This window comes from Lagenorhynchus albirostris, chromosome 4 (genome assembly GCF_949774975.1).
Source record: "Lagenorhynchus albirostris chromosome 4, mLagAlb1.1, whole genome shotgun sequence".
Taxonomy (NCBI): Eukaryota; Metazoa; Chordata; class Mammalia; order Artiodactyla; family Delphinidae; genus Lagenorhynchus; species Lagenorhynchus albirostris.
The window spans coordinates 6,410,287-6,423,921 of NC_083098.1; the positions used below are offsets into that span (position 1 = coordinate 6,410,287).

At 40.4% G+C, this 13,635-nt stretch overlaps 1 protein-coding gene across 2 annotated transcripts in view; it reads right to left on the reverse strand.

Moving 5' to 3' along the window:
* The window catches only part of MARCHF1 (membrane associated ring-CH-type finger 1), a 322,296-nt gene that overhangs the window by 79,103 nt on the left and 229,558 nt on the right, over positions 1–13,635 (reverse strand). Inside the window, exons 3-4 of one of the 2 annotated variants that reach the window (XM_060147540.1) lie at positions 7,318–7,397; positions 6,296–7,039 (exon numbers count right to left, since the gene is read on the reverse strand). In XM_060147540.1, the coding sequence (XP_060003523.1) occupies positions 6,296–7,039; positions 7,318–7,397 (824 nt within the window). The remainder of the gene's footprint in view (positions 1–6,295; positions 7,040–7,317; positions 7,398–13,635) is intronic. The other variant, XM_060147541.1, reaches the window with a different exon arrangement.

Below are 13,635 nucleotides of genomic sequence, written 5' to 3' on the forward strand. Positions count from 1 at the left end.
CCTAATGAAGGTGAAGGCTAGAGAAAAATAACATAAAGTATACCTTCAAGTTCACCATCCAACCCAAGATAGATCTAAAATATTACCAGGAATTATTATTTACTTTTGGGCTCTTCCTGTTTTAATGAAACCTTTGAAAGAATTCAATATTCCCTCTGTCACCCAATTCCCATTATAGTACCCATGTTTTTTGCAAGTCTCCTCTCTTAGGTTTCACTGATTACAAAGCCATTCCAAAAGTTCCGTGTGAGCCACTGCTAAATTCCCAAGTTATTCTGAGTACTGCGTAGGGCACAGAATAGGTGTGAAACATGAGTCCTACCTTCAAGGAGCTTGTTGTGTAGAGAAAAGGGAACCAACACACTTGAAACCACTAAAAAAATGACTGAATACTAAAGACGTGATGTTGAGAATAAAGGTTATGGGAATTGTAAGAAGGAAAATGTCACCATGGACCAGAATACTTTGGAAAAGCTTCATGGACGAGGATAAACATGAGAAAGCATATCTAAATATGGGCGTTTGGAGAGGAAGAGAAAGACATTTAGGAAGGAAAGAACTGCATTTGATGGTGGTTGAACACTACTACCTTTTTTTTTTTTAACTGAAGTATCGTTGATTTACAATGTTGTGTTAATTTCTGCTGTACAGCAAAGTAATTCAGTCATACATATACATATATATATTCTTTTTTATATTCTTTTCCATTATGGTTTATCCCAGAGCATTGAATATAGTTCACTGTGCTGTATAGTAGGACCTTGTACTGCATTTTTTTTGTTTTTTCCTGCTCATAATTCTTTTCCCACTTCTTCTGGTATAGTGCTGTTCTTTTTGGTGTTCACATGTTCTTTCCCCAATTCGTAAGGTTCTGAAGGGGTTGCCCATAGCCATATTTTAAATCCAACCTTCCCACCCAAGGACTGGGTCCAAGCATAACGACCCATGCCCTGGTGACAGCGATTAGCCCATGGATGTGACCTAAGGCAGGCGAATTCTATTCCTTCTCTGGCATTTCATGTAACTGCTTGAAGAGAACATTTCCCTTTTCTGTTAAGCCACTGCTGGTAAAATATAAGCCTGCCACTGTCTCTGTCCACAATGTTTCTTCCCTCTGCTGTACAGAGGAAGCTTGTCTGCAGTCAGAGAAAATAAGAACCACAAAGAGAAGGAGAGAGAGTGAGGGAACCACACTGCTTGACTCTCTGGAGGCCCCGAGAGCATCTGTGTACCCGGATTTTCTATTTCTGTGGCTAAGACATCAAGCTTATTTGAACTGGTTTCAGCCAATCTTAACCTGAGAGACGAGTCCTGACCAAAACGGGGGGTAAACGGTGGATGTGGAGAGAGAACAGACGTGTAGAGTCATAAAGGGATGGTGGTAACGGGTAAGAAGACCCATATCAAAGCACTATCTGGAGGAAGTGGCAGAACTTGGTTGGGACCAGATATACCCAATGAGAAGAAAACATTGTCAAAACTGGAATTCAGGGGATCTGTGAACTCACTGACAGAAGTGGGTATAGATGGGATGAGGAAGTGTGTTTGAAGGGAAACAATAGTCAAACCATGACAGCTGAGTTCCTGGTAAAGTTGGGACTTTGTCAGTCTATGGTTTTAGCTTGATGACCTGTCCCACGCTGGTATGACAGCATGAAATACAGGAAAGTGATCTGATTTGGTGCTTTTTGTGTCAGCACTCCGCAGAGGATGACAGAAAACTCTAATTATGCTTCCCAAACTCAGCCTTTCCCACAGAAAGCCCAGGGAGAATCTGTAGCATCGAACAGTAGTTCTCAAAACGTGGTCCCTGGATCAACTGCATCTGTATCACTTGGGAATGTTTTAGAAACGCAAAGTCATGGGCACAACCCCAGAGGAAGGGCATCAGAATCGCTGGGGGTGGGGACAGTGGTCTGCCTTTTACAGGCCCCATAGCTGATACTGATATCCACCAGCTGCTTGTGAAGAATATTCTTTACATGGGACTCCACTGCAGGAGAGGTAATCCACCACTTACTGCTATGATTTCACATAGGAAGAATGACTCCCTTCAAAAAATTTACTTTCCCTAAATCTATTCAATCAAAAACTGTATGTTGAGTATGTGCTATCTACCAGGCACTGTTCCAGGCACTTTGGATGCTGCAGGGAGCAAACCTGATACCGTCAAACACAAAAATACATAGATGTTGGCAATTAAAAATTATGCTATGGTAACTGAATCACAATGCTGTCCACCTGAAACTAACACAACATTGTAAATCAACTATAGTCCAATAAAATAAAAAAAAATGATGCTATGGAAGTGAAGGGGACCTGAGTGTCAGTTAGGGAATCACAAAAGTTTCCCTAAAGAAATGACATTTAAGTCAAGAAAGAATGACCAGGAGTTAGCCTGGTGAAGGGCAGAGTAGGTAACGTGAAGGCATCCCAGGCCCTGAAAGGGACAGGCCTGGCTCTTTCAGAGACCTGAAGACAGACCGGCATGAGTAGGTCATTGTTAATGATGCTGTTGAAGCTGGGTAGGCAGGTCAGATAGATCATGCAGGCCCTTGTAAATCCCATTAAAGATTCTGAACTTGCCACTGACAGCAACTAAGAGGCTACTGACAAGTTTCACGCATGAGCTAACATGTTTTTTTTAATGTAAATTTTCTTTAAAAAAAAGGCAAAGCCTTTCCTACTCCACAAGTGTGGGTGTGATAGTATGATGATTTAAATTCCCTCTAAGTTATAGGAAGGTAGTAGAGAAACTTTCTCTGCGCGAGGCTTTGATGAAGGTCAAGAGTGGGTAGAGCGTCCCTGTGGGACTAAATGCCAGGAAGAAAAAAGGAAGAAGGGCTTAGGAGCTTCTGCTTTGTGGTTGTAGCTGAGACTCATCCTGCCTGTCCATGTCAAGCGGCAGGAGTGCGAGTTCATCTTCCTCTGTACGCAGGGGACCCTGGTGCTCGGGCTGGGTCCATACAGAGGCTTTTTTCCTACACATGATCTCATATAGAGACTTCATTCACTTTCCAGGCATCTCAGTCACCTCCCTGAGAATGATACCCAAATCTATATGTCCTCCGTGACCTTGAGATTTTCATTTTTAATATCTTGATGCGACTGCCCTGTGCTCATACACGACGCTAATGACCATTGCAAACACGCAGCTGTTTAGTGTTGGTCTGTGTATATAGTTCACTACTGCTTGAAAAATCACACAGACCCAGCCGTGACTGCCCTCCTGCATTTCAGTGACGTGACTCACGTTATCTGCTCGACAGTCGACCCTGGGACGGCACCGTCACCACAAATAGCCTGCCTGCAATTAAACTCATCATGTCTTTCCCTAACCAACTGGCCTCTGACCTCCTCTGCCTCTGTCAGTAACATCGGCTTTTACTACCTCCCAGCTTCCAAGGTCTGGAGTCTTTCCTGACTTCTTTGTCTTCTGCCCTCACCGACTGCAAGCACTAAGATTGCTCCTGATGGCCTGGGGGAGGGGGGGAACCCTGCTCACCTGGGGGGATCCCACTCACCTGGGGGGATGCAAATGCCTGCATGCCATTTGTTCCTCCCTTTCGTTCCCCTTTACCATCCTCATCCTACTCACCCCGAAGTAGGCTGCTTCCACCACATCACCACTCCTCCTCCTCAATCTAGGTCCCTTTCCGGTACATCACTGGTGTCACTGTGACTACTCTTACGAGTTGTTCTTCATCAAGCCTATTTGATTTAGCAAAGGCTGTTCTACATTATTTTTTTACAGTGGAATCTTCTTTTTTTTCCTTAAAGGAATGTTATATAGAACCCCAACCCTCTGGTTAAAGATGGGCTAACGGGAACACAACTGCCTTGAACTGTCCTCGGCAGCCTCTTTGGCACCCAGAGGCTCAGAAAGGCAGTTTGAAAACAGGGGTGCACGGAACAGAGTTAAGCTCCTTGGAAGGATATGCATGTTTTCTTCACAATGTCTTTTTAAAAAATATTCTAGTTATCCATCTATGCAAACCTTCTAACCCAGTCACACAGTTCACAAAGAGTTCCCGGGTGCACAGTGGCATTCCCTAGTCCCTGCCTGGGCCCTGCCTTGAGGGCCTGGATGCAGGCCGTGCATCTCTGACAGGCTAACTTCTCCTTTTCTCAGCCCCAATCCCACCTCTCAAGGGGTTCTTGGATTATGTCAGCTCTCAGCAATTTTTCTTTCTTCAAATTCCTGTAGTATTCCTCTTCTTAAACTTATCCTGTGCTATCTTGAACATTCATCTTTTCGGGTATACATTTGATTTCTTCCACTAGAAAACAGGCCACTTAAGGGAAGAATCAAGTCTTCTGTCACTTTATCCTCAGCTCCCAGTATAATATACGGCTCATAGGATTTGCTTAGTGGGTGTATTTTGACGATAACCCACAGTAAGAAATAATAACAATAGGTCCATCGATCTCACTTTCATTAATAGAAGTCTATGTTAAATATTCTGTCACTGAAAATGTTCCTCCAGACCAGTGCTTTTAACTTCAGAGAGCCAGCCACTATGACTTTAATTACAATCATTACTTTTTTCTCCAATTACCGTTAAGCCTACAACTAGCTTTTCTGACTCTCTTTCATTAAATTACTCTGGAAGTAGATTTGGGGAATGACCACAGATGTCTGTGACTGGGGAGTTCTTCATCTAGACTAGAAATAGTGTTTTAGTCCATCCCCAGACATTTTAGCAAAGTCACACTTAAATCATAGTCAAAAGATTACAAGAAACTTACTTGTATTAGTATCTAAGTCAAATGGTGTCACTTCTGTTTTAAACCACTTAGCGTGTTTTACAGGGCGCTCTCCACCTCTCTAGCCTCAGCCCCACCACCTCCCCCGCCCCCGCCCCCCCCACTCCCCCCCCCCAAGCAGCATTCAGCTCTCAGTTCCCTGGAACCCTGCTGGCATGCTGCCTGGATGGCCTTCCCTGCTCTTTCCTTGATCAGTTCCTGTCATGCTTGAGCCTCAGTCAGCTTGTCACTTCCTTAAGAGAGTCCTTCTCTGATCTCCCAGAATAGGTAAACCTTCCACATTATACGCTCCTACATTCCTTATCACAATTGTAACTAACTGTGAAATAGCTTTCGTGTCTGTTATTCCCATCAGATTGTAAGCTCTAGATGTCAGAGACCCTACAAATCTTATGCACTGTAATAGTTTCAGTGGCTGATGCATTATAAACGCCTGAGTGAATAAATGAACGAACATTTTATGAATGACTATTTCATAAAACTTTCAGAGGAACAAACCATTACAATGTTATTTACATCCAGAGCTTAATCCTCCTTCTCGTCCTGCCCTGAATGTACATAGGAGGTGTTCTCTGGGTCACGTGATTCACACGAAACATACATGTTTTATAAAATAACTTCAACTTTCATAAAAATAAGCCCCCAAAACCAAGCATTATGCAACAAAAACATCACTTGCTCCCGAACAGAATCCAAGCAACTTAAATGACTGGGTATAACAGGAAAATCCAAAATATTTGTTTTGTTTAACATTGTCTTATTTGTGCATACTAGCCTGGATAGTTACATCATTCTTTTAAATTTTAGGTTATTTTGAAAATTGTATCCAGTCGGGTAAAAAGTGCAAACAAGCAGTCTCATAGCTATGAATTGTCTACACATTGAAAACTTTTAGTACACAATTATCACCAAAGTTAATGTGGTCTCCTTCCCCGAAGGCCCCAGCAACCCCGCAGACATGTCCGTGACTTGTTTCTGTGCCCTTTCAGTCTCGAATTATTCTGCTGAGTCAGATAACTGGAGAACAAATTAGCACCAACTGCAGAGGAAATTTTTCTGATACAAAAATCTGACCTTAAACCCCCCAAGCCCTGAATATCCTCTGTCAGAGTGCTAACAGTTCACCAGATTTGCACTGAAGAGTCTAAAGTTTCATGCTCTCACTCATGTTTCCTCCACAATTCTTGTCTTACCGAGAGTAGGGATAGGACTCAATTGGTTTGTCAGTTTTTTGACCAGGATAAGTCATTATTCAGTTGAAAGAAGGGGGAGGGGAAAATCTAACTGTATTCTGGAACAGCATTCAAACCCATGGATACTTGTGCATTGTTCTTCCCAGCCCTTTGCTCATTTTATCACCCTATATCCAATTGGACAGTATGAATAAAGTATGAATAAAGGTTATAAAGTATGAATAAAGTATGAATAAAGGTTATGTTTTGAGGGTAGGTGACACACACACACACGTAATTCACAGCAGGAGGAGATATAGTTGGATGTAATCAAGTCTTTCTCTGGAGTGACTGACCTGCATGCTTTTAAATGATCAGACCCATCATGGTAGGTGGCAGGAGGCTTCTGAAGGAATCCTGCATCCTCCACAGGCTTGCCATCTTCTTTGACTGCCAGCATTTCAGTGCTGGAATCTGTCTCTGAAAACATTCTCTTGATTGTTTCATTTTGCCCAGGCCTGTGCAAGAGCCGAGGATCCCTGTGGTGGTACCTGCCTCTGCTTTCCTCATCCTTCCCTGATGGTCTCTTAATGTCAGAGGACCGTCTTGGCAGGGAAACACTGCATCCTTGGTATGTTGTGCCTTTTCCTCTGTGGAGATTTAAAGAGTAGCTCTCACACTCGGTCAGCTCCGGGTGCTTTTTATCTTTGGATCCTAAATGTACTGGATGGATTTCATTAGGAGCGGAAGACTCATCCAAGCTTCCACTTGGTTTCTTATTTCTCCTTCTCCGAGACAGGCGGAATTTCACTTGGGCTCTTCGTTTTGCCTGAATCCAGTGACTCTCATTGGTGGACGATGAATCTGAAGAATCTGTGTCAGTCTCACTCCATTGGTGGCTGGGGATTTGGAGCTGAAAATCCTTTCTTCTCCCTTTCACTTGTTCTTCTGTGTGCTCGTACCTCAGAGCAGCCCTCCTCTTCCTCCTAGGCCTCTGTTTTACTGATTTCTTACCAGACTCCTTCCTAGCAGGGCTCAGCACCACGACAGGGGTGCTTTGCTCAAATGAGGCTTCTGACATGTCATGTAAGATGGCAGATCTAGACAAAGCAGCAGGCGAAGGATGGAGAATGGGAATGGAGAGGAAAGCCATGGGAAAACAGAGAGAGAGAGCGATGAAAATGACAGCACGGACGCAAAGTTGGTAAATAAAGATCAAATGAGGGAAATGCACTAAGGGAGAAAAATTAGGCTGGTATAAATTATCCACGGACAATGTAAGGCAGAGGCAAGAGTCACACCGTCTCAGCAAACACAGCAAGAGTACAAAGCACTGGTCTAAAAACACACCAAATGGGATCATTTGCTGGGCACTTACCTGCAGATGTCCTGAGTGGATGGACAGACAGACAACCTTGACTGGCTCCTGGGAGCTGTCCCTGTGGTCGGGCTGCTCGCCTGGAGAAACAAGTTAGATAATTTGGCATCTTGGTTAAGGTAATACATGGTCGATATCTTGCTTTTTTTCCACATATTTAAAAAATTACAACAAATGTGGCTGCCGGTCATGTTGCTCGTAAGGCAGCTCACAGGATATAGGAAGTCGGAGGGCCGGTTTTGCAAAAGTAAAACTGATTTGAGGAACTTGGAACAGCTGAGATGCTGTACCACTTTGCTGTTTCTTCATTTGTGAGAGAGGAAGATGATTCCAGAAGTTTCTATTCTATTTACTGTAAACTTTTGAGGGGAATGGTTCAATTTGCCTTGGGAACAAATAGGCAACCGTTGAATAGCCTATGATAGAAAGGACACAATGTCTATTATGTGACCAGGATGATAATAATCCGGGAAGTTTCAATAATCAAATAGCCCTTAGATTGCTAGATACTGCCTGGGGTTAACATTGTCACTTTAAGGCCCCATGAGATGATATATTTAAAAACACTTCATAATATTTAAAAGCCTGCAGTGATTATTATTATTTCATCATTGACACTAATAAAATCTATCCATTGCAACATTATTGAACCTTCATATCTTTTAACCTAAGATAAGAGAGCCTGAAATTATGCAGATTGTTGGCACAAATTTGAGTCCATTTCATGAAACTCCTATCTTTGAAACACAACATTTTCTTCACTATTTTGACTTATTTAACTGTTGTATTTAGTACAGACAATAATGACAAATCAAAAGCTAGACTGTGTTGAGAATTTACTGTGCGTAAGGCATGGTGCTGTGGTTTATCTACTGTCCCTTTAATCCTTACAATAATCTCACAAAACAGAAATACTAATAACTAACAGTTTTGAGGGAATATTATGTGCCAATCACTGTTCTAAGTAATTTTCATATGTTCATTCATCAATACTCACAAGAAACACATGTGGCGCATACTAGAATTATTTCCATGTTACAGATGAGGAAACTGAGGAATTGGTGCTGCTCTGTGCTAGTAGGTGGTAGAGCAGGGCTTTGGGTTAGAAATCCTGCTCCTCTATCTGCTCTCATTCCCACCTAGAAAGGCACCCCTCTCCTTTACATAGAGGTAACTGAGGGAGTCCCAGGTCCAGATTTAGGCCATTCTGACTGCACAGATGAAGTTGCCACCAAGAAAATAATAGTAAAGGTAGAAAGATTAACCCCAAATTTCAAAGTAGTTCTAAAACTCTCCATATTAAAGATATGTACATAGAAATCAACTGCAAGAAAAAACTGCAAAAAAAATTTTAAAAAACACCTAAACATGTGGAGGCTACACAATATGCTACTAAACAACCAAGGTATCACCGAAGAACTCAAAGAGGAAATAAAAAATACCTGGAGACAAATGAATATGGAAACACAATCATCCAAAATCTCTGGGACTCAGCAAAAGCAGTTCTAAGAGGAAAGTTTATAGCACTACAACCCTACCTCGGGAAACAAGAAAAATCTCAAGTAAACAACTTGGGCTTCCCTGGTGGCGCAGTGGTTGAGAGTCCACCTGCCGATGCAGGGGACACGGGTTCGTGCCCCGGTCTGGGAAGATCCCACATGCCGCGGAGCGGCTGGGCCCATGAGCCATGGCCACTAAGCCTGCGTGTCCAGAGCCTGTGCTCCGCAACGGGAGAGGCCACAACAGTAAGAGGCCCACGTATCGCAAAAAAAACAAAACAAAAACAAACAAAAAAACCACAACTTATCCTTACACCTAAAGGAACTAGATGAAGAAGAACAAACAAAAGCCAAAGTTAGCAGAAGGAAAGATATAATAAAGATCAGAGCAGAAATAAACAAACTAAAGACTAAAAAAAAAAAAAGAAAAAATAGGAAAGATCAATAAAACTAACAGCTGGTTCTTTGGAAAGATAAGCATAATTGATAAACCTTTAGCCAGACTCATCAAGAAAAAAAGAGAGAGGGCCCAAATCAATAAAATCAGAAATGGAAAAGGTAAATTACAACCAACCCCACAAAAATACAGAAGAGCATAAGAGACTACTATGAACAACTATATGCCATGAAAATGGACAACCTAGAAGAAATGGGCAAATTCTTAGAAATGTACAATCTCCCAAGACTGAACCAGGAAGAAATAGATAATATGCACAGACCGATTACCAGTAATGAAATTGAATCCATAGTTAAAAAACTCCCAACAAACAAAAGTTGAAGATCAGATGGCTTCACAGGTGAATTCTACCAAACATTTAGAGAAGAGTTAATACCTATCCTTCTCAAACTATTCCAAAGAAATTGCAGGGGAGGGAACACTTCCAAACTCTTTCCATGAGTTCAGCCTCACCCCGATACCTAAACCAGACAAAGATATCACACAAAAATGAAAATTCAGGCCAATATCACTGATGAGCACAGATGCAAAAATCCTCAGCAACAATACTAGCAAACTGAATCCAACAGTACATTAAAAGAATCATACACCATGATCAAGTGGGATTTGTCCCACAGATGCAAGGATTTTTCAATATCTGCAAATCAATCAATGTGATACACCACATTAACAAATTGAAGAATAAAAACCATATGATCATATCCATAGATGCAGAAAAGCTTTTGACAAAATTCAACATCCATTTATGACAAAAACTCTCCAGAAAATAGGCATAAATGGGAATATACCTCAACATAATGAAGGCCATATATGACAAACCCACAGCTAACACCACACTCAATGGTGAAAAGCTGAAAGCATTTCCTCTAAGATCAGTAACAAGACAAGGATGTCCGTTCTTGTTATGTTTATTTAACATAGTTTTGGAAGTCCTAGCTTCTGCAATCAGAGAAAAAAAAAAGGAATCCAAATTGAAAAGAAAGAAGTAATACTGTCACTGTTAGCAGATGACATGATACCATACATAGAAGATCCTAAAGACAACACCAGAAAACTAATAGAGCTAATCAATGAATTCAGTAAAGTTTCAGGATACAAAATTAATACACAGAAATCTGTTGCATTTCTGTATTAATAATGAACTATCAGAAGGAGAAATTAAGGAAACAATCCCATTTACCATCACCTCGAAAAGAATAAAAACTGGAATAAAACTACCTAGGAATAAAGCTACCTAAGGATGTAAAAGACCTGTACTTGGAAAACTATAAGACACTGATGAAAGAAATTGAGGACGACACAAACAGATGAAACATATACCACGTTCATGTACTGGAAGAATTAATATTGTTAAGATGACCATACTACCCAAGGCAATCTACAGATTCAGTGAAACCCCTATCAAAATACCAAGGGTATTTTTCACAGAACAGGAACAAATAACTTTAAAATGTGTGTGAAAAACACAAAAGACCCCCTATAGCCAATAATATCTTCAGAAAGAATAGAGCTGGAGGAGTTAGGTTTCCTGACTTCAGACTATACTACAAAGCTACAGTAATCAAAACAGAATGGTACTGGTACAAAAACAGAAAAATAGATCAATGGAATAGAACAGAGAGTCCAGAAATAAACCCATGCACTTATGATCAATTAACCTATGACAAAAGAGTCAAGAATATACAGTGGAGAAAAGACAGTCTCTTCAATAAGTGGTACTGGGAAAACTGGAAGATACATATAAAGAATGAAATTAGAACATTTCCTCATACCATATACAAAAAAAAAAAAAAAAACAACCCTCAAAAAACCCCAAAAAACCCTCAAAATGGATTAAAGGCCCAAACGTAAGACATAAACCATAAAACTCCTAGAGGAAAACATAGAACACTCTTTGACATAAATTGTAACAGTATTTTTTTTGATGTGTCTCCTAAAGCAAAGGAAATAAAATCAAAAATAAACAAATGGGACCTAATTAAACTCAAAAGCTTTTGCAGAGCAAAGGAAACCATAAGCAAACAAAAAGGCAACCTACTGAATTGGAGAAATATTTGCAAATGATATGACAGATAAGGGGTTGATATGAAACATATAAACAGCTCATGCAACTCAACATCAAAAAACAAACAACCTGATTATAAAAATGGAAAGAGGACCTGAATAGACATTTTTCTAAAGAGGACATTCAGATGGCCAACAGACACATGAAAAGATGCTCAAAATCACTATTCATCAGGGAAATGCAAATCAAAACTGCAATGGTATATCACTTCACACATAGCAAGACAACTATCATCAAAAAGAAAACAAAAGGCAAGTTTTGCAGAGGATGTGGAGAAAAGGGAACACTCCTACACATTGCAGCCATTGTGGAAAACTGTATGGAGGTTTCTCAAAACACTAAAAATAGAATTATCACACAGGACAGAGCAATTTCACTGTTGGGCATACATCTGAAAAAAACAAAAACACTAATTCTAAAAGATACATCCACCCCAGTGTTCACAGCAGCATTATTTACAATTGCCAAGATATGGAAGCAACCTAAGTGTCCATCAACAGATGAATGGATAAAGAAGATAATATTCAATGGAATATTACTCAGTCATAAAAAAAGAAAATTTGCCATTTGCAAAAACATGGATGGACTTGGAGGGTATTATGCTATGTGAAATAAGTCAGACAGAGAAAGATAAATACTGTATGATATCACTTCTATGTAGAATCTGAAAAATAAACTGGTGAATATAACAAAAAAGAAACAGACTCAGATATAGAACACAAACCAGTGGTTACCAGTGGGGAGAGGGAACAGACAAGGGACAAGATAGGGGCAGGGGATTAATAGGTACAAACTGCTATGTATAAAGTAAGTATGCTACAAGGATATATTCCACAATGCAGGGAATACAGCCAATATTTTATGATAACTATAAATGGAGTGTAACTTTTAAAAATTGTGAATCACTATGTTGTACACCTGTAACTTACACAATATTGTACATCAAATATACTTCAATTTACAAAAAGCTAAAAAAAAAAAAAAGGTAAATGCAGATGATTGTGGGATCCAGAGGAAAAGAAACTAATTCTAACTCAAAAGGTTAGGAAAACTTCAAGAGGAGGTACGGAAGGCTGAATAATACACCCCTTCACCCCAGCCAAGATGTCAACTTCTTAATCCCTGGAATTTGTGAATCTGTATCCTTACATGACAAAAGGGACTTTGCAGAGGTGATTAAAGTTAAGGGCCTTGAGATGGGGAGATGGTCCTGCATTATCCAGGTGGGCCAGGTGTAATCAGGAGGATGCTTCTAAGAGTGAGGCAACAGAGTTAGGGTCAGAGAGAGAAGACATATGGATGGGAGCAGAGGTTGGAGAGAGGGGGAGATGCTACACTTCTGCATTTGAAGATAGCGGGAGGGGGCTCTGAGTGAAGGAATGCAGGCAGCCTCTAGAAGCTAGAAAAGGCTACAAAATGAGCTCTCCCTAGAGGGTCCAGAAAAAATGCAGTCTTGCTGATATCTGGATTGTAGCCCAGTGAGACCCATGTTTGACTTCTGACCTCTAGAACTGTAAGATGATACGTTTGTGTTGTTTTAAGACAAGTTTGTGGTAATTTATTATAGCGGTCACAGGAAACTAATATAGGAGGTAACATTTTAGCTAAGCTTAAAAGGAAAGAAGGAGTTATTAAAGAAGAGATTAAAAATATTCTAGGCAGAGGAAGCAGTGTCCTGACAGGGGAGGATGGCATCTTCAATGTGTTCTAACAAACTGATCTACATTTGTGTACTTCTTTTTTAAAAACTTATTTTACTGAAGTATTGTTGACTTATAATGTGTCAATTTCTGCTGTACAGCAAAGTGATTCAGATATACATATATATTCTTTTTTATATTCTTTTCCATTATGATTTATTGCAGGGTATGGAATATAGTTCCCCGTGCTATATGGTAGGACCTTGTTGTTTATCCATCCTATAATAGTTTGCATCTGCTAATCCCAAACTCTGAATCCTTCCCTCCTTCACCCCCCTCTCCCCTGTCAACCACCGGTCTGTTCTCTATGTCTGAGTCTGTTTCTGTTTCATAGATAAGTTCATTTGTGTCATATTTGAGATTCCACATATATGTGATATTATATGGTATTTGTCTTTCTCTTTCGGACTTCACTTAGTATGATAATCTCTAGGTCCACCCATGTTGCTGCAAATGGCATTATTTCATTCTTTTTTATGCCTGAGCAATATTCTACTGTATATATGTACCACATCTTCTTGATCCAATCATCTGTCGATGGACATTTAGGTTGTTTCCATGTCTTGGCTACTGTGAATAGTGCTGCTATGAACATAG